At 45.2% G+C, this 27,805-nt stretch overlaps 1 protein-coding gene across 5 annotated transcripts; it reads right to left on the bottom strand.

Moving 5' to 3' along the window:
* Nucleotides 1-359: 359 nt before the first annotated feature.
* EIF4E2 (eukaryotic translation initiation factor 4E family member 2) lies at nt 360-27,066 on the bottom strand. 5 transcript variants are annotated; one of them, XM_068544208.1, is made up of 8 exons: nt 26,960-27,066; nt 20,141-20,255; nt 19,057-19,191; nt 14,777-14,881; nt 13,185-13,337; nt 12,948-13,084; nt 6,050-6,128; nt 360-542 (listed from the first exon to the last, which is right to left on the bottom strand). In XM_068544208.1, the coding sequence occupies exons 1-7, from the start codon at nt 26,977-26,979 to the stop codon at nt 6,083-6,085; spliced, it is 711 nt and encodes a 236-aa protein (XP_068400309.1). In that variant the 5' UTR covers nt 26,980-27,066; the 3' UTR covers nt 360-542; nt 6,050-6,082. The 5 variants fall into 5 exon arrangements, with proteins under 5 accessions (XP_068400309.1, XP_068400308.1, XP_068400310.1 ...); XM_068544207.1 differs by having other exon boundaries at nt 360-869; XM_068544209.1 differs by lacking the exon at nt 6,050-6,128 and having other exon boundaries at nt 360-869.
* Nucleotides 27,067-27,805: the final 739 nt, after the last annotated feature.

Below are 27,805 nucleotides of genomic sequence, written 5' to 3' on the forward strand. Positions count from 1 at the left end.
CAAGAACCCACAGAAACAGGCTGGACACACAGGCCCTGCTCATCTGGGAAAACGGTTTCAGAAACTGCCCCCAGCTCCTAATCCTGTACTTGGAACCTCTATTATAACCTAGCTCCTCAGGAAACTGGATTCTGCTCCGGTTTAATTTATGAAGTCATACCTTCTAAGCCGCCCTAGTGAAACCAGTGTAGCCCACCGGATTAAACTTCTACGTGCAGCAGTGCCTAAAAGGAAAGCGTCCCACCGGAGGGAAGACTGGAGGGCATAAGGCAGGAGACAATACAAAATCAGTAACACATCTTCCGAAAGTGGTGGGCTTGGGGGAAGAGGGGCGTGAAATAAACAAAATGTCCCAATAATTTAATGGCAGATCTAGAAGACAGCATTTATAGCTATTCCGGGACTCTCCAACAAAAAGCTTCTCCTGGATGCACAGACATTCATAATACTGATCACGCTCAGTCGACAGCTCTGGCTTGTACACGTGGTCACGACGCCCTTCGTACAGCAGAGGAGAGCACGACAGGGTGCCCGGGAGGCATCTGGACAGCACACAGAAAAAGGAAAGGCTGAACTCCCCCAACAGAACCCCATTAAAAAAAAAGTTTGTCTATTACAAAGTCACGTTTTCCATTTTTTCCGCTTTATAAAGTCAGCGATGCTGGAGGGTGTCTAGAGGAATCCGTCCTCCAGGAATGAGTGCAAAAGGGGAGCACAAGGCTCGGGGACGGCCCCTCCGTGAGCAGGTGGAAGGGCCAGCCGGAGGCCTCCCGTCCACTTCGGACAAACACACACACACAGAAAAGGATTATTGCCAGCTTGTGTACTTTCACAATGTGATTTTTGTATTTCGAAAGCTTGAATTGTCCCTGAAAGAAAAAAATGGGAGAAAAGAGAGCATTCAATACACAGGTCGTCTCAAGGCACACACACACACACACACACACACACACACACACACACACGGGGAAACCTGGCCTCAGCAGCTCTCGGGCCCTCCTGACACCCCAGGACCTTCCTTCCTTGCTCATCTAATGCCAACACAGCAACCTGACTCCCAAGTCCCTTCAAACACTTGGACTCAACTGGTTGCAATTACAAAAGGTCAGAAACAACCCAAACACGTGTGAACAAGGGACTAAAAATTAATTAATAGGGGACTAAATATTCATGGGATACTGTGCAGCTTAAAAAAAATGAAAGGAAAAGAAACTCTCTACTAATATAGAAAGATCGCCAAGAGAAACTGATAACATTAAGGTGCAGAACAGTGTGTGGACATGATATGCTACCTCCTGTGTAAGTGAGGGTGGAGGAAATAAGGCCCATATCTGCCTCAAGGAAGTCATACATAATAAAACGCTGTTACCTGGGGCGGTGTGGTGGCAGGGGAAGGGACACCGTGGAAGCTGGTGGAGAAAGAGTGGGACGGAAACCTCTTTCTCTCTTACACACGCACACGGATTTTTTTAAAAAAATTGAACCACAGATTGTATTACATATTCAAAAAAATCAACCAACCAACCAAAAATCCCTTGGTTCAAAACTTACAGCTGCTTATGAAAGGATATTCCAAGAGGTGAAACCTGAGTACACTTTACTTTAGAAACTTAGCACGTGCACACACGCGTGCATGTATGTGTGTGTGTAACAGATCTTGTGATGTCTTCTTAGTTGCCTTCTATTGGATGCAGACAGGTTTGGCCGCCCACTAGTAACCTCTCCTGTTCCAGCCCAGAAATCCAACAACACCTTAGCAGTTCGCATCGCCATTTTAATCCTCAAATCTCAGGGTTGGAAGGGGCTTTAAAGGTCACTGCATCCACTGCTCTGGCCCAGTGCTTCAGACTTAAATTTGTCTGAAATTTTGAGACAGAAATTCTCATTAACCTGATTTTGGAATGATTTCTTCCATTTAATTTTAATGGAACATTCTAGAAGCTTTGGTTTTAACTGACCTGTCTTAAAATTGCTGCAATTGGTTGGGTATCTGGCAATTGGTCCAGAGTGAATTAATACTGACGAAGGAATATGCTCAGCCCAGCCAAACAGCAGTTTTCTCCTGCTGTTGGCTAACAGATTCTCCTCCATGATGGTGGCAGGCTGACAGTAACTCAGAGCCCTCACTACACAGAGAATAACTGCAGACAAGTACACTGAGAGGGAAACTGGATGGAGCTGGCGTGGGTGAACTCTGGCTGGGAAGAAACTGATGTTATCTCAAAAGCCCACTGGTATTTTTTTCTTTTTTTTTTTTTTTTTGTAACTGACATGCATGACCACGCAGCTCAGTGATCAATGCTATTGAGAATTTCAGTGATTTCCATCTAAGGAGTTGAAGACTGAACACAAAGAGAACTTAGTGGGGTAATCATCTTTTTAAAGGGCCTTTCAAAAGGGCAGACCCCACCGAGGGGCCGCAAGAAGCTAGCAAAGAATTAAGAACGCATCTGATCATAAGACAGAGAAAAGCAGGCATAACTGAGGTGTGCTATTTGAGTCCCCCCCTTAGGGACGCTGTGCTGTGATAGAGTCTGCACAACGGAGGACACCTCTAATAACAAAGAAGTGGTTAGGAAGAAGGGTTTGCTGCTTCCTTCTTCCCCTTTGATGCCACCTCTGCCCCCACAGATCAACTGGATCACAAAAGTCAATCAGCAGGGAGACTAGAAAGCCAGGGGTGCGGGAAGGTAGAGTCAGAGAATCTTCTGACTGTGGGAGAATTATCTGTCTTATCTGGAGTAAGAGAGATGGCAGGCAAATATCTGGACTCAGCCCTTTCTGCTGTTTAGTGACGTAAAGAAGAGAATCTTTAGGATTAATCATCACCATACGCAGGCCACCTACGTTCTGGAGAACTCCTGCACTGTGCTGGGGCTGGGCCAGAACAAACCCCCTCCCCCCCCCCCCCCCCCCCCCCCCGGTGGCAGGTAAGCTGAAGGGCTCTATAACACCTTCCCACTAAGATATGTAATATTTATTCTAATTCTGTTGCCACAGATCTCTTCATAGTCAGAAACCTCTAAGAAGTCAGAATCATTCTAAGGGTTATTTGTAAAATGGAAATGGGGAGGGACAGAGTAACAGAGCCAGGAGAATCCAGCTGAGTTTTTCCAGAGTCTGATATAAAGAAAAACAAAGAGCAATGAGGGTGGGCAACAGGCTCCTGACAACGACAGGCTGAAGCAGGCGGGTGGCAGCTGGCGGCTCAGGTCCAGCCTTTCTAAAATAAAAAAAGTGGGTTGAGAAGAGCTTGGTGCCAAATTTAGTCTGAGGAACGTGTTCACCTCAAACCAGCTGGGAACTAATCCTCGGGTATGTCCCTCACCCCAGGCTGCAGGGCACAGAGAGATCAGGAGAAAGGGAGAAGGCAGACAGGGAGTGGCAGAGGCCACAAGCAATTTTTCTTTTTAAAAGATGGGCTTCTCTTCTTGTAAAAGCAAACTAAAATTTAGACAATCTAGACGGAGCTCCGGAAAGCTAGACCCTCCAGGCACCTAGCAATGTGCAGACTATTGGGAAGGTTTTTGGGTTTTGGTTTTTTCAATGGCTTTCAATGATATAACAGATCGTTTAGAAGGAAATGATAACATTTTTACATCACGGTCTTCAGGGAATCATTCTCTGGCTATTCAGCTGTCCGGCCCAGGCCAGCTCTGGCTTCCTCCTCTCTCCCTCCCTGCAAAGTAAATAAAATTGCAAACCCCCTAGGTTTACTAGGGCAAACTTCAATCTCTCATCTCTACCGAGTGACCACACCAACTTCATTCGCCATCAAGAGAGACCACTGCTTCTGTGCATGCCAGCCTAGACATGCAGGGACTCAGAATCTACCCCACCCCCCAACCGCCCCAAACCAGCAGCTAACTGGGACTTCTACTGAAGCCATGGTTAAAAGGGCAATGTTTATTTGTAATGGTAATAGAGGTCAAATGACATAGTCCTAAAATATGAGCAGCCACATGTAATGTCACAAAACATCAGACAAATTGAGGAAAAGTATTTGTGGTTCAAGAATTATTTAAATAGCAGTTTTTTATTTCTTCATACATAATGATCTACTTGGAAGGGAGAAGAGGGAGGGAGGACAAGAAGGCTGAAGTTTGCGGCCTCTAAACTGGCAGCTCAAACCACCACAAGCTGGGTATGCGCATCTTCTTGGAACACCCCTTTTACCACTTACAAGGTTAAATCAATAAAGGTGAAATATGAAGTCCTTCTCAAGTCTGTTAGGACAATGAAGTGAGCTGGGTTTTTTTTGGTTAGACTCTAATACTCCTCTCATGCTCCCAAGTCTGTGCTTCAAGGAGAACACCTAACCCATGAATGCTCCCTTCAATCTGCCCTATAAAAAAGATATGGGGGTGGGGCAACAAAAAGAACAAAGAGACTACAAAACGGCAATTATGCAACTTACGCAACTCTATGACTTTTCAAAGCAATTCAAAGATCTTTTTCCTGGGGAATTTAGGGTTAGCTAAGGGGAGAGGGAATAATTTTAAGTCTTCTTCCATTCTGTCTACTCCAATTTCATTTTAAAGCTTTTTTTTTTTATGGAACCTAAGATGCTGTTGAATTTTAAAGGTACTACCATTAAGAGGTAAACGCTGCCAATTAAACTGACAAAAACCTTTCCTATCACATTCACTGTAAGCATTCCAATTTTAGGGATATCAAAAGCAAAAAAAAAAAAAAAAAAAGAAAAAAAAAAGGAATCTTAGGATTAAATATAGTAATGCTATTAAAACAAATCCATCATAGCACCAGGCCTCTGGAAATTCAACTGACTTATTTTGAGTATCTGCTGCTTTCCAGCCTACAAATCAATGTATCAGTATTAGAGCTGATACATGTTTTTCATCCATCTCAGAATTCTATATTGACTATACTTTACAGAGAAACTCTTTAAATTGCAATTTTGAAAATCTAATGTTATCATCTGAAAGCTGAATTTATAATAAAGGAATTAAACTACTGAAAAAACAGATATCAGTGGCATGAGTGTATAGGAATTCTGGCACTGTTTATTACTCAGACCCCTGGCCACCCGCTTCTGTCCCTCACAGTGTCATGCCATCTCTTTAGCCCAGCTGAGGAATGCCGGTCTCCTTTCCTTGAAGAGGCCTCCCTTCCTCCCCGGGAGAGGGGAGTTCTGAAGCAGCTGCTACAGCTGACATGCTCTTTTCCACCTTAGAAAGTCTCCATTTCTTAGGGGTGGGTTTGGCGCGGGGATGGTTACTGTCTAGGAATGTGCTCTCGGGTTGGGCACATGCGGATACTGTCCTCTTATCCATTCCTCTCATCCAGAATAAATTTACCCAATTCAACTCCTTCTGCTAAAGAGACAGACATGGACTTGGAACTCCCTTAACTGAAATACAGATATTCTTAAAGTGAATGCTTCAGTTGACCCAGCCTTCGCTATCCCAGGGCCTCTCTCTGCCAGCAAACACGTGGTGGTCTAGCCACAATACAACCTGGAACCGTGCCTCCTACGCAGCCCTGACATCTACCCTCAGTTCACTTTAACCGCTGAAACTCAGAAGTTCCATCACTTGTTTCCTCACAACTGACAAATACCACCAGCAAACGAGACATACCTCTCACCTAACCCACACTGTGGCCTGTGGAACTGTCTTATTAGTCACAGGACACTGTCAGACGGCTTAAAAGTGGCCACGTCCAGGCCAAGGAAAATGGATCTCTGGTCCCTTTATAATCATGAAATGTTGGCATCCAAAGACACCAGAGGCATGTTAGTCCATGGAACCTCATTTTCCAAATCAGAAAACAGAGGTGTAGAGAGGCTCATCGACCTGCCCAGGGGTTCACCAGGAGACACGTGACCCAGGGAGCATACATCAGTGGCTGTGGACTCAGTGGTGTCCCCTGAGACCGCGGCGACAGTCAACGAGGAGCGGCTGGAGTGGGCTCCGCGCTGGCAGAGGCAAGCCTGGGGGCAGGTGGGGACAGGGCATCCCCTTGGGAAGAGGGGCCTACGGCTGAGAGGTATGTCACAAGGTTACAGAGAAGGTAGACAAGGCCCTACCCTGAGTGTGAGAGACAGAGGGGGAGCGTCCGATCAGCGGCCGCTGCTGTTCACCAGGCCATGAAACTCCTCCCAGGCCCTGGCAAACCAGAGACAAAAAACACAATAGTACATTCAGATCAGAAGGCTTTTTAACAAAGAGAGAACAGACAAGATAAACCCACACCCCACTTCAGGTACCCTCAAGGTCAAGTGGAGCCCACCGACACCTGGAAGCACAGCAGTGAGGTTCCCCTCCTAGACTTTCCTCTCAGCTTAGCAGGGTGGCCGGCACCTTTCAGGGGCAGCTGGCACTTCTCCTGGCTCATGCTACTGGCTAAGTCTGGCCCTCACTACTCCCTAGAGGATTTGCACGTCCTTCTAGCCACTCCTTCAACAAGTCTACAGGGGAGACCAGTGAGGTCAGAGCTAAGCTCACCCACCATGGGAGACACCTCCAACGCCCCGAGGCGAAGGGCAGCAGTGCTTTCTGCCTTGGGGACGTGAGGACAGGGGGCAGAAGCTATCTTTCTTCATCAGGCCTCACCCTGACGGTAAAGGCAGGTACCCAACAGCATTACAGTGTCCAAAGACGCAATGAGGAAATTACACCACTTTATCTGCTTTCGTATTTCCAACCTCCTGACCCTTCTAAACTCAGACCCAAATTCTTATCAGGTTCCATCTGTTTCTGATAATACCCAAGTAACTATTATCTTAAAATTTAAGGTGTATATGTCACAGCAGCTCAAAGTTTCCAAGGGCCAATGCGCAACACAACCTTAATGCTTATTAACTTCAGCTAGAAATCGGGGTTAGGAAGGGGTAAGAAATGCGACTGAGGGTAGAGTCTCTTGGAATGATACTCCACAAAGACCAGGGCCTTGGTGACTGCTGGCCAAAAACCAGGAGAAAGCTAGATCCCCTGTGTATCCGGAGGCCCTAACGCACCTCAAGTTTTCTGAGAGGAGCTTATGTCCTTCCTTTTTGCCTTAACCATTTTTCAGCCACTTAGGGACAAAGTGTCAGGTAACTTCCCTGGGAATTACATATAAAATGGGTAATTTGGTGCCTTTAAATCTAAAATTCCTTACTGTCAATTATCCCATTCTTGGTTTAAAGGGGTGATATACCCATGGTGACAACATATAGGGTTTAATGTGCTAAATTATTAGCTCACTACAGGTTTAATATTATGACCACTAAAATATATTTTATCAGTAGGTCTCCTACAGATAGCTTTTCTTTTTTTAAATAGGAAGGGATTAAATACAGAGACCTGGCACAACAAATTCATTCTTCCAGGCAATATTCACATCAGTTTCATTAGTATTTCCCTCTTGTAAACAGCAGCATTTATAAGTTAATGATGTATCTCTCGGAATAAGAGACTGATCTGAAGTTAATGGTTTCTTCAGAGAGAGTATTGCCAAAATACTGATACATGTTAACTGAAGGAAAATGGAAGAGCACCCAATAAGCATGCCAGTCTTTATCGATTCACAAACTCAGTTTCCACAGAAAGACATCTGCTTCACAGCTCCTTCTGGAGAGATGGTAACGCGATGAACTTTGAGAGTCCACGAGTGATGTCAGAAGGTCATTTCACTCTTCACTCCCAGTGAAGGTAAGGAGAAAGCAAAATCTGACGCTTGGGCAACAACCCAGGAAACCCCTCTCTTGCTCTAAAGGTGAGACTTAAATTCTATTTAAGCAATTTAGGTGCCAACAAGAAATTACATGGCTGTGTTGAAGCTTCACCTCATTTATCCTTTTGTTTCCAGAAAGCCCTACACTAGTCCAAACCAAAGTTCTCTGTGTCAAGAACCTTCAGAAATATGGATGTCAGAGTTCCCCTCTAATCCAGTTTAGTATTAAACTGCCCTCCCATTTTCTTCAGCAGTATTTTCTTCGTATGTAAAAACTTCAACATGAAGAATGTGGGCAAAGAAGTTTCCTCATATGGATTCAGTGGAGATAAAATAGCTGATCAGAGTCACTGGTACAATCGCTGGTTCTCACAGGCCAATGCTTGACTAAGAGGCAAATCAAACGCCTAAAACTAGGTGCGAATGTTCTAGCTATTTTCCATCTGGCATCCCAGGCATATTAGTAATATTAAAACTTGTTTCTTTTAAAGGTAAAGAAAGAACAAGTTAAATGTTAATACTGTCATGTAAATTGAGTTTCTTAAAAAAAAATATATTTTTAAATTACCGTGAGATTAATAGAGCCTACAGGGCATTCTAAACAGATTCAAATGACAGGATAACAATGAGTCCTTTAAAGACCACTTTTTACCAGCTCACTTACCAGAAAGCAAATTCTGAGAGCAGAGATCGCATTTCTGTGTAACTCTGTACTTGCCCCTACTCTGGCCCAAACCTCAGTTCACAGCCTTGCACTCAGCTGGCCCTCATACTCACGGACGAACTTGGCCTCCTGCTAGTCTGGGCTTTACCTTGAACATCAGCATGGGGAAACATTTCACAAATGCAAAGCCCAGCAATTATGCTGGTATGACCCAGTGCCACCTGGCTATGATTTAGCCATGGCAAGAGAAGGGATGGTTGGTTCTTGCCTACGAAGTTCAATGTTTAAATACAATGATATCTAGACGTGGTGAAGTCCCCGTGATTCGACCCATTTCTCCTCTAGAATAAATGAATAAAGAGAAGTCACCTACCCTCAGCTCTCTCTGCAGAGGGGCCTGGTCAGTCTTCCCAACACTGTGGCCCACTGAGTGCAGCTGGCCCTGTCTTCCCTCTCCCATTCCAGGCCAGAGGCACGAAGGGACTCAAGAGACTATTCCAAAGAGGAATTTCCTCACAAAAGGCACTGCTGCTCTATATGGCTCTGGGCCCCAAGTCTTATCCTGGTGGTCTCATGATTCTGGGTTGCAAGTCTGGCTCTGTTATGAGATTGTCCTCAAAATGGCAGATACAGTGAATCACTTGATGCCTGCAAGGACCCAAATCTCTAAAATCTCAGCTACGATTGGCCTCATTAGAAAGAGCCACACCCCTGAGCTAACACTCAATTGAACCAGTTTCACGTTTCTCAGTGGGACCCGTGCACCCTGAAGGGGCTAACTGTTGGCAGTAAGCAAGGGGACGAGGCAGGACCCGCGCGCCCTGAAGGGGCTAACTGTTGGCAGTAAGCAAGGGGACGAGGCAGCAGGCAGCACCCCCTCTGCAGCAAAGCAGCTCGTCACGCCCTGTGCGCAGCAGCGTCAGCCTCTCAGGAGCGCAGCAGGGAAAGGCCGCAAGCAGCGTGATCAGGGGAAGCCTGGGAAAACCGGAGAGCTGAAAAAGGACACTGGATACTGGACTGAAACAGAGCAAGGTGGAATTACGCTTGACTGAGAAATCTAAGCCACCTCTAAAAAAATTCCCCACCATTTCCAGGAGCCCTAATCTCCAGAGTAGGTGGGAGAGAACTGCTGGCTCTTTCTTCCTCATTTCCCTTGAATTCTCAAGCCCAAGCAGCTGCTGTTCCTTGGCTCAAACAGAGCCACCCCTGTGGGAGAGCCACAAGGAGAAGAACAAAGCAGAACAGTTCCGGTTTCTGTTCAGATGTGGCAAGGATCACAGGGGTCTCAAGGTCAGTTTGGTGCTTTCTGATCAACTCTTCTTTGGAAGGTGACATCAAGCTCATCCCCTGGACCAGTTACATTAGCTGAAATTAAGGTCAATACATGTAACATTATAGTGGAAGGCAAGAGGGAAAGGGCCATAGAAGGTAATTCTTTGACAAACGCTGAAAACAGAGAGAATAGGCATTTCCATACATCAACAAATCTCCATCTTCTAGGTCCTTCAACCAATTTGGGGTACGTAATAGAAAAAAAAGCAACGAACGAACACCTCCAGGATGCTGAGCCCAGGTCGCTTTAGTCCCAGTGTGTGTTCTGTGGGATCCCAGGCCACATGGAGCCCGATGGTCAGTGAGGATGGTAGAGCTCAGGGTGCTGCTGCCATAATGGAAGAGCACAGCCACTCTGGCAAACTCCACGTTATGCCCACAGCCACCTTCACAGGCGCGATCAGGCAACCTGGCCTAGTGCGGGCAAAAGTGTTTCATTTTTGGTTTTGGTGGTAGCTCCTAAGAAAGCCTAAAGTAACGTAAGGCTTGCTGAAATTCTACATGCAGGTTAGGGGCCTGAAGGCCAAGCTGTAGCACATACACGCCAAGCCACAAAGCACATGAGGGGCCGGTACGTGCTATGTATGGTCAGACGCCCTAAGGAGCACACTCAAGCAGGACAAAGACATCTCCCCACCCCGGGTCCTGATGCACAACAACCCTGGGGACTGGGAGGAAGGGAAGGGCTGGAACCTTGAGACCGTGCAAGCAGGGCGAGCTCGAAGAGGAGGATGATCTGGCTCTAAGGGGAGAGCAGAAGGGAGAAGGCTGGCATAAGAGCTTGTGGCTTGGGCGGCTTTGGCACAGTGAGAAAACCCCATTAACACAAAGCGAGGAAGCTCTATACGTACAGCCGCACACAGACGGAAGCAGGGCTTTACCTCCAAGCAAGAGATTTCTTTGAAGTAAGACAAACAAAGTCAGCAAAGCAAAGGCCAAGGATCCCCCTTTCCAACCTTATGGACTTTCAAGCTGAACTCTAAATCAGAAATCACTCTGTTCTGGTCATCAGCATGACTAGATGGAAACTAAAATTCAAATACCAAAAAAAGGGGGTCTCATTTTGAGAGCTAGATGTCACCTCATCATGTCGGACCTCAGCAGAGCTGGAACAAAATACCATGTGATGTTACACAGTGGGCTTATGGAAATGAGGCTGCACTCCCCGGACGGCCCTCCACGGAGAAGTCTCTGCCATTCCTTAATACGGTGACAGTCAGTCTGAAAGGCCGCTTCTCTGATGCACCATAAAGAGCAAGAGCATGAGACAAGCTAGTTTAGCACCATTTATTAAGTGATCTCAGCTGTTGTCGTAGCTGCTGCGCGTCAGCCTGTTCTTAAAACATAAAATGCTCTTCCGATTCCTCTTGTCCGGGACAGAAGGGTCTTCCAGGTAGCACGCCAACAGAACAAGAGACTCCGATGATGCCAGCTTCAATGATGGTGCCATCCAGAGAGGGAGAGGGTCATGGCACATTCAACCGCGGCTTCCAGAGGTTTTGAAAAAGGAGCCTTTGGGGGCCCAGCCTGCCTGGCATTCTAGTGGAAGTGCAAAATGTTGGCACATTGGGAGAGAAAGAGAGGGAGATGCGAGGGAAAAGTAGCATCTAGGTATCGAGGAGGGTTTTCTGGTCCCTGTAGCTGCAGGGCTGGAGTACTAGGCAGACCTCTGGATAAAGCAGCAAGCAGCAGACTAAGGCAATAAGCCCAAAGGCTCTCCTAGACTCTAAGGACTTGTACGTGTTTCTACAAAAGTCAGGAAGAACTGCTTCAGGGTATTAGAGAGGGAGAACAGTGGAGAGGGGAGAGTTGAAAAATACCTCTTTCCCTTTCCTACCCAGGCGAAAAGGTTGCTTTTGCGGGGGATGGGGGTGGGAAGCATTTGGGAACCTTGAATGTAAGAGTCCTAGAAAAGGTAGGTGTGGGTCTCTCCAGCCTAGACTGAGTCTGGCTGGAGGGCAGAAACTACTTGTATTACAGAACAAAGAATAGGAAAAATCTGCCTAGAGAAAAACAACGCTGACCCGGGACTGCCGAGGCAAGCAATCAGGGTCATGGCTAGCTAATAACTGTTGGTGGCTACAATGAGCCCACCCAGCCATGGGATACAGACCACCTCCTCTGGCAGCATTCCCAATTAAAAACTGGCGCTTAGCTCATTTAAGCCAGTTCCACCCACAGTATGATCTGTAAATTCAGGGGAAAAAGATTCCCAAATGGTCTGCCTGCTAAACACCATGGCTGGGCTCATTACTAGTAATGTTTTTAATAAGCAGGATGGTGACATTATTACTAATGATGACAATGAGAGCAATAATACTTGGCCCTGTAAGCGCATTCTCCATCTGAGGACCTTCAATTACAAAGATTAAATCAGCCTCAAAACAACCCTGTCGGGTAAAGCGTTATCATTCCCCCATTTTACCGATGGGGAAACTGAAGCAGAGTGGCAGAGAAACTTTTCAAAGGCACACATTGATATTAGAGTCAAAGGAGAGAACTAAACCTCCAAGTCCTGACTCCTAGTTGGCTCGCTCTCCCTCCAGTTGTGAGAAAAATCTAACAGCCACTCCCCACAACGTTTTCATAATAACCTGAATTTATTTATGACATTCAATCACTGAAGGAGCAACCCTAGCCAGTGATTCTCATCTGTGGACGTCCAGCTCCACTTCCTCGAGTCTTAGGTAGACTGCAAAGCTAATTTCCCCTTTGGCATCCATGCTCCCCTTAGATTCTACTCCCACAGACACGCTACTCTGCTTCCTCTACGAGTTCAGCTCTACACACAAGGAAATGGAGTCATCACTCCTGATACGAAGTCAATTTCCCAGGACAAAGAAAACAGACTGAAGCTAACAGGTTAAAAAGACATGCAAAAGTGGAGTGAGGGGCAGACAGGGAGAAGGGCCTTACTGTTCAGTGAAATTATCTTAAAAAACAGCAAGAAAAAGAAGAGCACTTTGTCTTTCATTTTACGACAGTGGTTAGTGCATGAAAGACAAGACAGCCTGTGTAAATAAAGCCAGCCCAGGCAGTGCAACTGGGATTCTGCAGAAGGGCACTCTCTCATACAGAGCACCCCACAGTGCAGGTGGACAGGGAACCTCGCCAGCAAAGAACTGCCACAAGTGGCCAGAAGCACTAGGGGAAGACTGGTCTGTCCCTTCTCCTGAAGTCAGTCTCCGTACGACCACATTCCTCTGGGCCCAACTAAGGACCTACTTTTGCTAAACTTAGGGACACGCCCCCCGCAAGCCCCCACAACACATACTTGATGCTGTCGGTGTGGGTTTTGTATTCCATAATGGTGTTGGGAGGTAGGTTAAGCACTCGCCGAAGCGTATCCCGGATGCGGGCTGTGGTGGCTTGGTCGCTGGCAGTCTTATTCCATATTGAAATAATGTCCTCCTACAGGAGGAACGACAGAAAGAATCATCAAAGCAAATCGGAGGCAGTGAGAAGAGTAAAGGCAACATGCGAAAGCAGACCTGCCCGTGGGGTGGCTTACCTGAAACCGGACAGAGACCACAGCCCCACAGATCTCCTCCCCAACCATGAACTGTTCCCCCAACATGGCCAGGATGAGATTCTCCCAGCAACGGGATGCCAAGCCCTTCCGCAGCCGAATAATCCACTTGCCACCATTTTTATTTGCATCATCCTGTGAAAAGAGAGAAAGCATTTAAAGTTAAAATATGGTTTCACAGCTCTTTTGCTTTTGCTTTAGGGCCAATGATCCCTTGATCACTAAGAAGTCTTGTTGCTTCCCAATTATTCAACTCTATAGGAAAAAATGGCCAAACGGACCCTTTAAAAATAATCCTCTCTTGGGAATTCCCTGGCGGTGCAGTGGTTAGGGCTTGGCACTTTCACTGCCGGGGCCCCAGGTTCGATCCCTGGTCGGGGAACTAAGATCCTGCAAGCCACGGCATAGCCAAAATGATAATAATCATCATCATCCTCCTCTTTTTTCAGAACTACATCAAAATGAAATGATGTCAGATTTCAAACACAGATCACTCCTTACTTCATTCGCCAGAAGTTTATCAAGAGTCACCATGTCCCAAATACAGACATGAAGCCACAGTCTCTACCTAGATCCAGTCTAGTGAAGAAGATAGACAAGAAAATTAATTACAGCAGTACAGTCTGACAAGTACTGCTGTAACAGAGATATGCATAGGAAGTTCAAAAAGAACAAGACAGAAACACCCAAGAAGAGGAAAACATTTAAGCCGGATCTTGAGGGACACAGGAGTTAGCCAGGTAAAGCAGGTGAAGGGCTCTGCAGGCATTGGGAAGAACATGGCAGTGTGCAAACTCTGATTGTGAGACAGAGATGCAAAGAGGAAGGTCTAGCTACAGTGAAGGGAGGATTTAGAGATGATGGGTGACAAGTCCTGAAAGGTAATTAGGTGCAAGATCATGTGTGTGATGGAGAGCTGCGTAAGATTTTTAACTGGGGTATGTGTGTGTGATCCCGTTTGTCTTCTAGAAAAACACTCCGGCATCAGAACAGAGAAGATGGGTTACAGCAAAGAGATCACAGAGCTCAGCTCTGGGTCTCTAGTTGCTGCTCGTAAGCTTATTTTTACTCACTTTAATCATAAGTACCCTATGGTAATATATTACACACACACAAAACCAGTTCTATGGGAAGAGTAATTTTAAAAAATCCTCTAATGTTGTTATAATACCATTTTAGTGATAAAACAATCTTTGAAAACCATCCACACAGACAAACAATGGAATCAGCGCCTTTTCCTAGAGGTCCCATTTCCAAAGGACCAAATAGTGACGCAGCTTTCAGAGAAGACTTTAAAATACTTTTTTAGAATTAAAAAAAATTTTTTTTTATCTTTTGGCAGCACCGCAAGGCATGCAGGATCTTCGTTGCCCGACCAGGGATCGAACCTGCACCCCCTGCAGCGGAAGCGCACAGTCTTAACCACTGGACTGCCACGGAAGTCCCGAGAAGACTATAAAATACTTTTAATTTTGACATGGCTTTTAAAAAAAACCAAACCAAACCAAACAAACAAAAAACCCCAAAAACAAAAAACTTGCTCATAAAAGCAGTCTGAGGCTTTCAGTTCTCACCTCCCACATGGGTTTAATTCCTTCTTTGAAGAGATGGAAGTCACTGTGGCCTGTCAGGTCCCCGGGACGTACCATGTGGCTGTAAAACCTCCAGAACTGCTCCACCTGCAGAGAGAAGATAGCAGAGTGAAAAGATGTTTCTTATGCTTCTTTGAATGAATGTGAGATTTACTTAAGAGAAGAGCATAAACACGGAAGACACTCTGCTAGAGGCTCTGCTTTCTGGAGGTTAGGTTTTCATTCGGGGGACTGTGTGGGAAGGAAGGCATGTTAGAGGAAAGCATACTGCATATTTTGATAAAAGAATAATGTAATATTGTTGATACAAGAATAAACTCTTTAGGTGAGAAATGCCAGCCTCAGCTAGGAGCCTTAGTTGGTCAACGTCAATACATACTCCCCTGCAGAATTCACAGGATAATCACCACACGGTGTAAGAGGACCTTGTTTTTACACAATAAAAACCACTTAAGGGCTTCCCTGGTGGCGCAGTGGTTGGGAGTCTGCCTGCCAATGCAGGGGACAAGGGTTCGAGCCCTGGTCTGGGAAGATCCCACATGCCGCGGAGCAACTGGGCCCGTGAGCCACAACTACTGAGCCTGCGCGTCTGGAGCCTGTGCTCCGCAACAAGAGAGGCCGCGATGGTGAGAGGCCCGCGCACCGCGATGAAGAGTGGCCCCCGCTCGCCGCAACTAGAGAAAGCCCTCGCACGGAAACGAAGACCCAACATAGCCAAAGATAAATAAATAAATAAATAAAAATTTAAAAAAACAAACAAACCACTTAAGTCTTGAGACAGATTAAATGCCACATAACCTCAGCCTGAATGTATTTCTTTAGACCCAAATCACTTAAAAAAAAAAATACAGTATTATTAACTGTGTGCGTTAACTAGTCATTGTGCTGTACATTACACGCCCATGACTTATTTATAACTGCACTTCTTGATCAAAGATGTTTACCATCAAATATAGCATTAGCTACAATGAAATACATTTTATTTCTGTTTAGTTACTGAGCATTAAGTGACAGAATCAACCACATGCACTACTCCATACCATGGTGCCCTTGCTAAGGCCAGGACGGTCCAAAAACCAAGCAGGACTTAGCCTCTTACTTAGGGTTTAAGTCCATTTTCTTAGCTAGAAATTTTCTCTTTGCTCCTCCTCCACAGTCCTGTTAGAAAATTAGACATATTTCTCTATAAAATGTATGCTTATTTATATTCATCATGCTATTTCTGTTTCTCTCACTAGTGATTTGCTAGGAGAGATTACTTCCCTATTCCTCTGCAATTCATGGAGAATAGCTACAAAGTACTGGCCAGTGAAGTGCACACTTTAGGAGGAAAGAGAAAATGTGGAACAGTCTGAAGAAACAGTTGGTATTTGCCAAGACACTGCTGGCTCTAAATTAAACATGAAGCAAGATTCCATAATGCGCAGCTGAAAATGGGTACCAAGCAGACAGAGACTCAGGTCATACTCCCAGATCTGGACAGCAACTGAGGAGAAACAGACCTCAGACTGTGTGAAATGGCTGTGCCTTCCATTCCTCTAGAGAGCAGGAACATGGGAAACGTCTCAGGTTACAAAGAAATTAGGAATGAATGCCATCTGTAGGACTTCAATGCAGTGTTTCATCTCAGCCACTGCCTTGCTTAATTACACCCAGTGATTTGGGACAGTGAGTGGTCATATGCATACAATGAGCAATAATCTTTTCCCACCCTAACACAGTGCAAAGAAATGAAGTATGCCTACTAGAAACCTTGGCTCACAGTGAATCAGGACTTGAGGGGGTGGTGGGGACAAAGTACACCAACCACTCCCAATCCTCCAATTGAGCATTGCTTTATTAACCGTTTGGTCTCCACCAATCTTAAAGCCATCCTATATAATCTTATAGCCAGAATCCTACATCCAAACCATAAGAGAGATGAAATAGTAAGCAGATCGAGAAATAGTATTAAACTTTTATCTTTTTTCCTTCTCTTAAGGCAATTTTCATTTTTGGAACTCCCAACTGAAACCAAAAAATAAACATTTAGACCCAGAATATGAAGTGCAGAAAAGACCTCAGAAATCATCTCAACTACCTTCTTCATATTATAATTGAGGAAACGGTTTCAGAACTTGCCCTAGCCCACAAAGTCAAGCAGTAGAACAGATGACACTTGTGATCCCCACGTCCAATGCTCTTTCCATTTCAAGACATGGCTTTCTTAGTTACCTTAACTTCAAGAACTTTTTAAATGTTGTCAAACACTAGGATTGAGGACAAATGGGAAATACTGCTTTGGCATCATTGGTTTTACAATGCAATTATTTCTTTGTGAGGAATTTAATATTGTGAGGCATTTCCCAATGCCTTGAATTACATGACACTGGTGAGTATAAAGAAGCATTAACCCAAGATGACGCTGAGGACAAACTGTTCAACTCAGCACACACGCCCAAGGAAAAGAAAACAAAAACCCTCCTTGAGCAAGCTGGGTAAATTCATATATGCCTTTCTTAAGAGGGAAAGAAAAATGCTAGAAATAGTTATAATTATGCTAAAATAATTGAACAAATTCCTGAATGAAAACTTACTCCCCAGTTCAGTTTCTTCTCTGATCCTCTGAGCGCTTAACCAGTTGTTCACAACATAATGGCTGCCATTTTACCTGTAATGTCTAGCAAGCAATCAAAATTTCTGTGGATTCAGGAATGTTAGGACTACATGGATATTTTTAAGTTTAATTCTACTGTTCTCTCTGCCAAGAATTCCTTCCTCTTCTTATCACATGTTCAAATTCTTTAAATTCAATCTTAAACCCATCTCCTCCCAAAGAGGCTTTCTCCAAGCTGAAATTAATTCCTTCCCTCTGAACTCCAAGAGCACTCTAGCCATGCCTTTCTTACAGCACTTCCCACTGCCTCCCTGTATTGGAAATTCCTGGGCATGTCTTATTTCCCTAAGGGCAAGGTTTTTTATTCATTTTAGAACCCTATTAGTGCCTTGAATTCATTCAACATTTCTTGAACCAAATATGTACCAGTGCACAAGCTATTTTTAATAATTCAAAAAAGCCTAAATTTACTGGTGGTAAGAGAGCACAGGCCAACTAAAACAAGATCTTTGCTTTTGGCTGAAATTATATCAACTCAGCATAGTAATCAGATGATCTGATTATCAGTTATATATGCATATCTGATTAATAATAAACAGATAAATATAGCTTCTTCTAGTAAACAAACATTTTTAAAACTTGGAGCCTCCTGGCATGCATTTTGGTATATGGAAGAGTAAAAGAGTATAGGATTTGGAAGGTGGTTTTTACAGCCTACCCAACTTGAGTTTCAATACTGGTTCCTCCACTTAATCAAGTAAATTATCACAGATTTCAGACTTCAGATCAGATACTTAACCAAGTCTCATTTTTCTCATTTGTAAAATACGGATAACATCACTGACCTCATAGGGCTATCATAACGATCGAAGGAAATCACACAAAGTGCCTATTATTGTGTCCTCCTCTTTACTAATTTATCGTAAAATTTATTTTCTATTATAGTTTTCTTTTCCAGTGTCTGCATTTTAAACAGGACAAATACCTCAATAATTTCAAGAAAATAACAAATCCTGCATTTGATTCGGCCCAGAGATCGACTGTACTGCACCTACAAAATATATAATAATCTTCACTGAACAAGACTGGTTTTAGTCGCAGACAGCTTCTCAGGGTGCACAACTCTAGCTGCCTGTGAGGGAGATAAGACAGAGTGTGGGCTCTCTGCACTGACAGTACCCACAAAAAATAGACTTCCTTTTCTTTCTGAACACAGAAAAAAGATGCTACTTTATGCATAATCACTAACATATCCAGAACCCTAATGGGAGATTATTAAACACAAAAACTCTAATTTTATTCTCAACTTTATTGTCAAGCTTCATGAGAACAGACACCACGTACTATAAAATTCTGTATCCCCCGTGACACTGCGCACAGTAAGGACTCAATAAGTATCTACTTGAACAAGCCTGTATTTCTGTATTGTCCCCTTCTGACCAGTTCCACAATTCACATACTTATTGATACTGACGTATGTCACCTATGGACGTGTAATGAGAAATCTAAGAACGAGCCAATTTGACTTCAGAGACTCAGGTCAGTCAACTAAGGAAACCAGAATCCTAAGTATGTTACCAGGAGGGTATATAGACACAACGATGTAAATAAACACAGGCATGAATGTACTACCAAGGCTCACTACATTAAACCACCCAGTACTCACAGAGGCAAAGGTGCCAATCTGTTTGATATTCTGTTCGTAGCTCTGTGAGCTGGTGGGACGGCCAGGGGTTCTCCTGGAGTACCAGAAAGTGTAGTTATACTGCAGGGGGTGCTCCGCTGGCCCAGGGACAACAGCCTGTGAATTAAAGAAGGTGTGTTAATCTGGGCATTTTTCACATGCTCTGAGACTGAGAAAACATTTTACAGTGTCACCCCTTACCACCTCCACACTTAAAAAGGATACATCCTCAATTACCTGCAGTGGGCTCAAGATTCTGCTGACACGGTAAGTTAGTGGTTAACTGACTCTAAGTTCCTGTAACATTCTCTCTGTTCTTAATGCTTTCATAACTTTCTAATTCCTATCACAGATATTTACGTTTGTATCTTATCTCAACATATTCCCAGGCCATGTCGGCCTCCTCCATGACACCCTATCACTTACTGGCTAACGACACTGGGCAAGCTGCTTAACCAGTCTGTGCCTCAGCTGCTTATCTGCAAAGTGGGGAAAATAACAGCCACCACCTCATGGGGCTGCTGAGAGGATCAAATTAATTAACAGATGTAAAGTGCTTAGCACCATGCCTGGCACATAGTAAGTACTCAATAAATGGCAGCTACTAGTATTACTGGTACTGTTAAGTGTAAACTCCTTCATCCACAGTCTCATTCACCTTTGTGTCCTCTTAGCACCTAAAATGCCTGCATCTGGAAGGTACTCAATATTGTGGGATAAATCAGCTCAGACTATTACTAACTAAACGGTCAAAAATTCTAAGTGATGTGCAGGATTTGAAATACTGAGCAGCAGCTTCTGAAGCAATTAACATCCTTGTTAAACTCCAGGGTTTATCTCCCCGACCTCAGGCTAGGAGAATGTTGGAAAGCAAGGCAGCATCTCAAGATCATGTGGCAAGGGAAAAGTTCTAAGTCCCAAAATGAACTCCAGTCAACCTTTTTTGAGAACAAAATCAGATATTACAAAACAGGATGCCATCAAGTTCATCTGCATCTTCCAGATTTCCCAAGATAACCAAGTCTCAAGTCCAAAGGCAACCACATCTATGCAGCACAAAACTTACCTTCCTCTTGCCGCTGCTCTGACTCTTGTCTCGTTCCGTTTTTTCCTTCTCACCATCTTTCTGTGTGCTGTTTTCTTCATTCTGATCATGGTCCCCACTGTCGTCATCTTTCAGTCTAAACGGAAAGGCAAAACAACGTTACCCCATGACTGAGCTGATTCCTGCTTATCTAACAAAGCCACCAGGTCAAAAGAACTACCATGAAACCAACCCGAAGTCACTCAAAGATACAGGCAATGAGGTGCACATGAGATGAGAGACAGCAAAGGAATGCAGAATGGCAATTAGGAGGATTAAACAAAAATGAAACTGCCCATCAGCTAACTTGTGAATTCCAGAAAGCACCACATTCTAGTTTTCTAAAAGGCTGCACAAAGAAGCGAGAGGTAAATGGTGAAAGGGATTGTTTTCTTTGCCAAAAATAGTCAATAATGAGAAGAATTTCTGGATTAAATAACTGCTTTGGCATTTCAAATGAAGTTAAAAAACTTTTCTTTCTTGCCACTTCTAACCATCTATCCTACCCCTCCCCGCTGCTACTGCTTTAGTTTAGGCCTTCTTCCCCTGTCATCTCAATTACATTGCCACCAGCATGCTCCTTCTAAATGCAAATCTAATCATTTAACTTCCATGCTTAAAACTCTCAACTGTCCCTTGCCCTTTGATGTCCACCATGCAGGATAAAGTACAATGAAATGTAAGATCCTCTAGAGTCTGACTCCTGTCAACTGGCATCCTCCTTCCCTCCTCCCACCTCCCCAAGCGACCTATATTCCCCCATCTGTGTTATTTGCAAACACTACCCCCTCAGCCTAAGGTACCACTCCTCCCACATCTGTTTTTCCTACTAGAGGGGGCCCTTAGAACAGTGTCTTATTAATTTTTGTATCTTCAGCATCTAGGACAAGATGCTGCCCTAACATGTAGCACAAGAAGATGCTCAATTGATGTTAAGTGAAAAGAAAAAGAAATTAAAGAAAGGAACGTCTTCTTGCCTTTTAAGTCAAATCCCTTTCAGGAGCAGTGAAACCACCCTAAGTGTTGTGTAGTGGTTTGCTATGATTTCAAATCCACTTATTTATGACTTAAATGAAGGTATTTTAATCCACCTGCTTATGACAAAGACCAAAAAAAAGTTGTTTTTAGAAGTAAAGTTGTTTTGATGTAAGAATAAGTGTGTCAGGATGTCACCTCATCTGTTGTCACTGATAAGCACTAGCAGCTCACCTGCTGAGTGGCACCGCCGGGGCCTTATCAATAAAAACAAAGAAGGAACTATGGCGAGGGGACATTTAGACTATAAATACTGAGAGTGTGTGAGGAAGATCCAAGCGTTTCTGTCCGGGCAAAGCTATCCTTCGCTGATCGTGCTCTCTGGAGATCTTGAGCCACTCGCTCCTGGTTGGCAGTGATGTTAAACCCTACAGCAGTCTCAGGAAGGCAAGGGACATTCGTTCCTGCTGTGGTCAAGGTGACTCCTTTAGCAGTGGTGGCAAACCGTGTAGCGGCCCCACAAAGATCAGCCTGCCCATCAACACCAGTGCTGTAGTCTCCTAGCAATGTGCTCTAGCAACAAATGACTTTTATTTTTGAGCTGGCAGCTGGACTTCAGCTGTTGGTTGGCAAAGCCATCTCATCCAGTACCAATTCATATAAAGGTACAACTGAACTAAATTTGGACTTTATTCCTTTCATCTTCCCTTGCCTGGAACAATAGTGTGATTAACCTATCATTGGTTTGGAGTATGGTATGTTATTTCTTTATCAGCTTAATAAGGGACATCTGCATGCTATTGGCTTATGAAATCACTGTAATTCCCACACTGAATCTGTGGTAAATAAACTACTGGCAAAGAAAATCTGTCTCTGAGCATAATTTGCCACCCCCCAAAACACAATACTAAGGCTTTCAGTGAACCTAAAGTTCACTGGATCCAGACAAAACGATAAATGGAAGGTGAATTCACAAAGATAGTAAGAATGCTGTTTAGTCTAGAGCTGAACCATTAACTTACAGATCTTTTCTGAAATCACTTTTCCGCCCCTATCCAGTCAAATGGAATCTGGCAATTCTCAGGAAAGGTACTAGAAGTGGTCAAACTGTAACTCAGATACAGGAATACCTCAGAGATATTGTGGGTTTGGTTCCGCATCACCGCAATAAAGCAAATATCACAATAAACTGAGTCACGCAACTTATTTGGTTTCTCAGTGCATATAAAAGTTATGTTTTCACTGTACTGTAGTCTATTAAGAGGGCAATAGCATTATGTCTTTAAAAAGTATGTATCTTAATTAAAAAATACTTTATTGCGAAAAAATGCTAACCATCATCTAATTACACAGGGTTGCAATAAACCTTCAATTTGTAAAAAAAAAAAAAAAAAGCAGTATTTGCAAAGTGCAGTAAAATGAGAGGTATGCCTGTATTACCTTATAGATGCAGAAACATGCTGCAAAGTATTTTGTACTGTTTTTCTTTTTGCCCATGAATCCCCAGTGCCTACCACATAAAAAGCGCTCAAATGTTAGAATGGATGGGCTAGGCACGCGCTGGGGTGCCTGCTGTGCCCACTTCACAGCCCTAGCTGTAGAATATACTCCCAAGATTGTGCATGGTGCCATGACCGTCCCCAACCCCACCCTGGCCAAGACATGACTGTGAAGGGCACCAGACTAAAGGGTGGCCCAGCCTGGCCAATAAGCGATGCCTCAGGGGCTTGCTCAAAATTATGAGCCAATTCCTCCCTCAGCTTTTCATCCAGGAGATGAAAGATCATATGGATTCAGGAACTAGGGCAGTCATATGAGTCTCATACAAGAAAAGCCATGAGGGAATAAAGACAACAAGCAAGAGCACAGAAAGTCAGTAGGGGTAAAGGGAATGAGCAGATGAGCAGAGAGTGGAAAGGGGAATGGTTTTGTCTGTGATGCTGCCATCTCTTTCACTTGGTTCACCCTCCCTGGACTCCTGGGAGACCTAATGGTGCTTACAATGCCCCTTCCCCTTCATTAAACTTGAGCTGGTCTGGTTTCCTTTTCAAGAGGAAACTGTCTAGCATGCAAGTCCCACAACATTTACAAGCACACTGTGTGTCTAAGAATACCTATGGAATACCTGACACACAGTTTGACCTCAGCATGGTACAACAAACTCCTTTCCCTCCAGTGGTCAACCTACTTGTTCATCACCTGGTCTCTGCTCAGAGAGCTCCTCTTCCCCTACTTAACTTGTCCTTCAGGATTCAGACTAAGGACCACTTTCTCTCTTTTTAAAAAATATTTATTTATTTATTTATTTATATTTTGGCTGCATTCAGTCTTCGTTGCTGCGCACAGGCTTTCTCTAGTTGCAGCGAGCGGGGGCTACTCTTCGTTGCGGTGCGTGGGCTTCTCATTGTGGTGGCTTCTCTTGTTGCGGAGCATGGGCTCTAGGCGCGTGGGCTTCAGTAGTTGTGGCACATGGGCTCAGTAGTTGTGGCTCGCAGGCTCTAGAGCGCAGGCTCAGTAGTTGTGGTGCATGGGCTTAGCTGCTCCGTGGCATGTGGGACCTTCCGGGACCAGGGCTCGAACCTGTGTCCCCCGCATTGGCAGGTGGATTCTTAACCGCTGAGCCACCAGGGAAGTCCAGGGCCACTTTCTTTTGAAAATATTTCCTGATCTCTCTCTAGGATGAGTTGGGATTCCCTCTTCTGAACATCCCCATATAAATGTTTGTACTTGTCCCAGCTGTACTGTCATGGCCAGTTTTTTGTCTCCTGATTATGAACACTTCATGAGTTCTTTTTAATTGCTTAGGCCCAAGACAGCTCCTAATTCTCTTCTTTAGGGCATACCACAGGGACTCACATCGTTTCTCTCTTCTCAGTTCCCAACTCCCCACTATATCCTTTGGGGTCCTTTCCATTCAATCTTGGTTAAAGAGGGGCACCGTCACCAGAGCATCTTACATTTTTCTAGCCCCAAGCGAAGCATATAAATGCCTTTCTTTTTAGTGCTTTTGCCGCTAACCACTAGGAAACAGAAAAATAACAGAAATAATTATGCCAGAGAAGAAACAATGCTACTGTGATCCCTGGACTCCACCTCCCAACTCCCTTCTAAGATAGTAAATGGAAACCCTAATGGACCTTCATCTTATGCTGTCATTTCTTGAGGGTGGAGCTAAGCAACCACTCTGCTCTTTGAGCCTACACTTAAGGCAAGTCATTTGCATCCTGTCTTCCAGAGGCTACTCTTACCAGCCTGAAGCTGGATGTGAGCAAAGACACAATCCAGACAGAAAAATCAGTGCTCAATACACTTAGGCAGGCAATTAGCATCTGAAGCTGTCCAGGCTGAGTGGCACCTAATTAGCTCACCAAGCTTCTGCCCAGGTATGTCCTCATACTCTAACTAGACGATTCACTGCATGTAGGAACTTGGTCTAATTCATCTTTACACGTCCAGCATCAGGCAGTGGCAGAAAGCAAACACGTTTAATGAATGCATTTCTAAAATCAAAGCAACACAAGGCAGACTAGGATGAATGTCGAATAAGTGGTTCAGACGATAATTAAGAATGGGCCAAGGCTAAGAAAAAAAGAATAGGGACAAAATCAAATATGGCATCTAGATTTGAAAACCAAGCTCAACACCGTAGGGACTGCAGTACAGTGAAAGCATCTTAGGCTTTTACATATGAATAGGATCAATGGCAATGGTAGCTAATGACTTGATGGGTGGGTGGGGGTGGCGGCTATTAGTTTAGGTCCATAGAAGGTCACACAGAAAAGGAGACTAGAGCTCCTCTTTAATCTGAGCCCATCAGATTAGACTACAGTACTCAACTCCAGGCACTGGACTTTTAGGACTCTGGCAAACTGGAACATGTCCTTAGGAGCCATGTGGTGAAGAATGCAGAGACCAAATATGCAGCCGTGGTCTAAAAACTGCACTTTTTTTGCATGAAAAACAAAGACAACAAAAACAAAACTAAGGGCTGGAGTGCTGTCTTCAATTGCTAATTTCGAATGAAAGACAGCTTTGTTTTTTTCCTGCATAGCTAGAAGACAGATGTTCAGTATAATGAATAGTTAACAATTAGAACTAATTAAAAATGACCCAGGTTAATTTTTGTCAAGATGTGCTTGAACAAATGTTAAACAACAAACCTGGGTTTGAATCTCACCATATGGCCCTTCCTGTTGTTGTGGGCAAGTTATTTAATCTCAGAGAGTCTCATTTTCCTTATCTGTAAAAGGAGGTAACATGACCCCCTTACAGGGTTGTTAGAATTAGTAGAAATAATATGTGAAAAACAGCAAAATGCCTGTGGAAGCCATTACTGCCACTCTTAAATTAGCTTACTGCAAACCTCCAAATGATCTGGGTAGGGCTGGGCCAGATTACCCATGAAGTGCCTTCTTAAAATGAAATTTTGATTTCTTCAATTCGGCGGAGAAAGGGGTATAGGGTTGGCAGAAAGCTCCACTGAGGCAGGACTTAGAGCTGAAGCTAGGAGTTGCAGGGCTTATGACTGTGCGGGGGAGGAGAAGGTGGTAATTAGTATAGGGATGAGCTCAGCTATGCAGTGGACTGCAGAAGCAAACTCCCAAAGACTTTTTTCAAGTAGCAGAGCCCTCTCAGCAACCAGGAAGCATTCCTGAGGAGCTGCCAGGAGTGCTGGAATCCAGGACCTCGGAATTTGCATACCAGCACTCAAGGTACCGGAAAAACTCCAATTTCCCATCGGCAACAGTGGGTCACAACCTAAACTAATAGTAATTCCACTTTACATTTGTATCTTAAATGTAGTACTTTTTATATCTTAAAGTATCTTTAAGCATTGCCGAATGTGATTTGATGCTTATCACACTCACTGCGGCAGCAGAGCACTAACCACTAATGCGGTTTGGGTAACAGAGGCTCAGAGATTGGGTAACTTTCTTAATGTCAAATAACTGGTAACTGGTGGGTCTGAGACTGGAAATCTAGGTCTTCGGAAAAGAAGACAGATTTACTGGACTACTAGAAGAAAGCCAAAACATAATCTACCTCCAGATACAATCGCTGCAGGGAAATATGCAAAAATACTTTGCATTTCCTTTCTGCACCTCCCAATTGTTTGATGCTGGAACTAGAAACCACACAACAGATAGAGTACATACAGAACTGCAGGAGGAGGCAATAACAAGTATACCCGTTGGGCAAGAAACTGAGCAGTTCTTGGAGAGTGTGTTCGAAGAGGGGAAAAGGAGGGGGAAGAGAACGGAAGCAGGAAGGAGTCTTGGGAAGATGAGAATTCCGTAACTGAGCAGCCACTGCGCTGAGCGCGGCAGCCACGTTACCTCATTGCATCTTCGCAACTCTACGACATGGGCTCTGTTACCGTCCGCACCTTGCGAATGAGAAAACTGAGACTCAGGAGAGATGACCTGCCTAGGCCAGAGGGAGTGTGTGAGAAAAGCTGGGTTCAGAAGCAGAGCAGCCAGGCTGCGGAAACACCCAAACCTCCGGTCTCCGCCCCTCCACGCCGCTGGCAACCCGCACCCGCCCAGAAGGGTGTCCGAAAATCTCCTTCCAGGCGGCACGGCCCCCTCCTCCCGCCCGGACCCCGCACTTCGCTCTGGGTCCGTACGACCCTGGGGTCCCTGAGACCCCTGCATCCCTCCTCCCCAACCCCCTCCTCCCCGCCGGCCACCCAGGCCTGGCCGGCCCGCAGCCCTAACCAGGAAGGGAGGCCGGTGCCGCAGTTTGCGCCGCCGGCGGTCCCGGCGGGGGCGGACGCGAGGAACGGTTGGGCGAAGGGGCCCCGGGAGGCGGCCACGCGCCACTCACGCGTCGAACTTGTTGTTCATCCTCTCGCCGCCGCCGTCGCCACTGCCTCACGGAGTGACTTCCGCTCCGCCAGGTCCCTCCGCCTAGGGTCCGACCACTTCCGGTTGCGCGGGGCTCAGCGGAACGTCGGCGCGCTGGCCGGGAAGGGGGCGGGTATGCCAGGACGCAGTCGTCGGGCGGTTGCGCGGAGCTGCTCGGGGTCGGTGGCCACGCGGGCTGCGGGCCCCGGCTCTCCCCCGGTGCTTGCCCGCCGCCCGCCCGCCCTGCCCAGGGGAGCGCGTGCTGACCCCCTCCCGCGGCGGGCTCCGAGAAAGACAGCTCCGAGTAGCTGACGGCGCAGACTCTGGATTCAAGGCTCCCGACTCCAACCCCAGTGGGGCTGCACGATCCTGGACTGTCTCTTAACCTCCCTGAGGCTCTTTCTTCTTTGGTACTGGCCATACTATACTGTAGTACCCGCCTCTTCAGGTTGCCGTGTGGATTGAACGAGATAATGTTTCAGGCGCTAGACACAGTAACCCTTCATAAGTGGTGGCTATTGTTAATCTTTGCTTACTTGTGCCAGGAGCTGCAGAGCTGATCTCCGCCTTCTGAGGCAGTCAGGTTGAGAGACTCACTCCAGGTGACTAAGTTAGTAGAGAGGCTTACAGGAACCAGAGATGGTCCCACCGTCATCAAATTGCCTGACGCTCCAAATACACAGCGGCGCGGGCGCCACAGGCACACACACACACACACACACACACACACACACAGTGGAATAAATGAAATGAACCTGCTGGTGATTGATCCCCAAAGCCAGCAACCCTGTACCTGGGGGAGGTCTTCTCCGCCCACAACAATGTC

This window comes from Eschrichtius robustus, chromosome 5, assembly GCF_028021215.1.
Source record: "Eschrichtius robustus isolate mEscRob2 chromosome 5, mEscRob2.pri, whole genome shotgun sequence".
In the NCBI taxonomy this organism is placed as follows: Eukaryota; Metazoa; Chordata; class Mammalia; order Artiodactyla; family Eschrichtiidae; genus Eschrichtius; species Eschrichtius robustus.

What these genes read in the sequence shown, in the direction of transcription:
- EIF4E2 (XM_068544205.1), bottom strand. Translation starts at nt 26,979, where the DNA reads ATGAACAACAAGTTCGACGC. An exon ending in GAATTAAACCCATGTGGGAG is followed by an intron (nt 13,338 to 14,776) that starts GTGAGAACTGAA and finishes CTCTTTTCACAG; the next exon opens with GATGATGCAAATAAAAATGG. An exon ending in ACCCACACCGACAGCATCAA is followed by an intron (nt 11,213 to 12,947) that starts GTATGTGTTGTG and finishes CACTTCCACTAG; the next exon opens with AATGCCAGGCAGGCTGGGCC.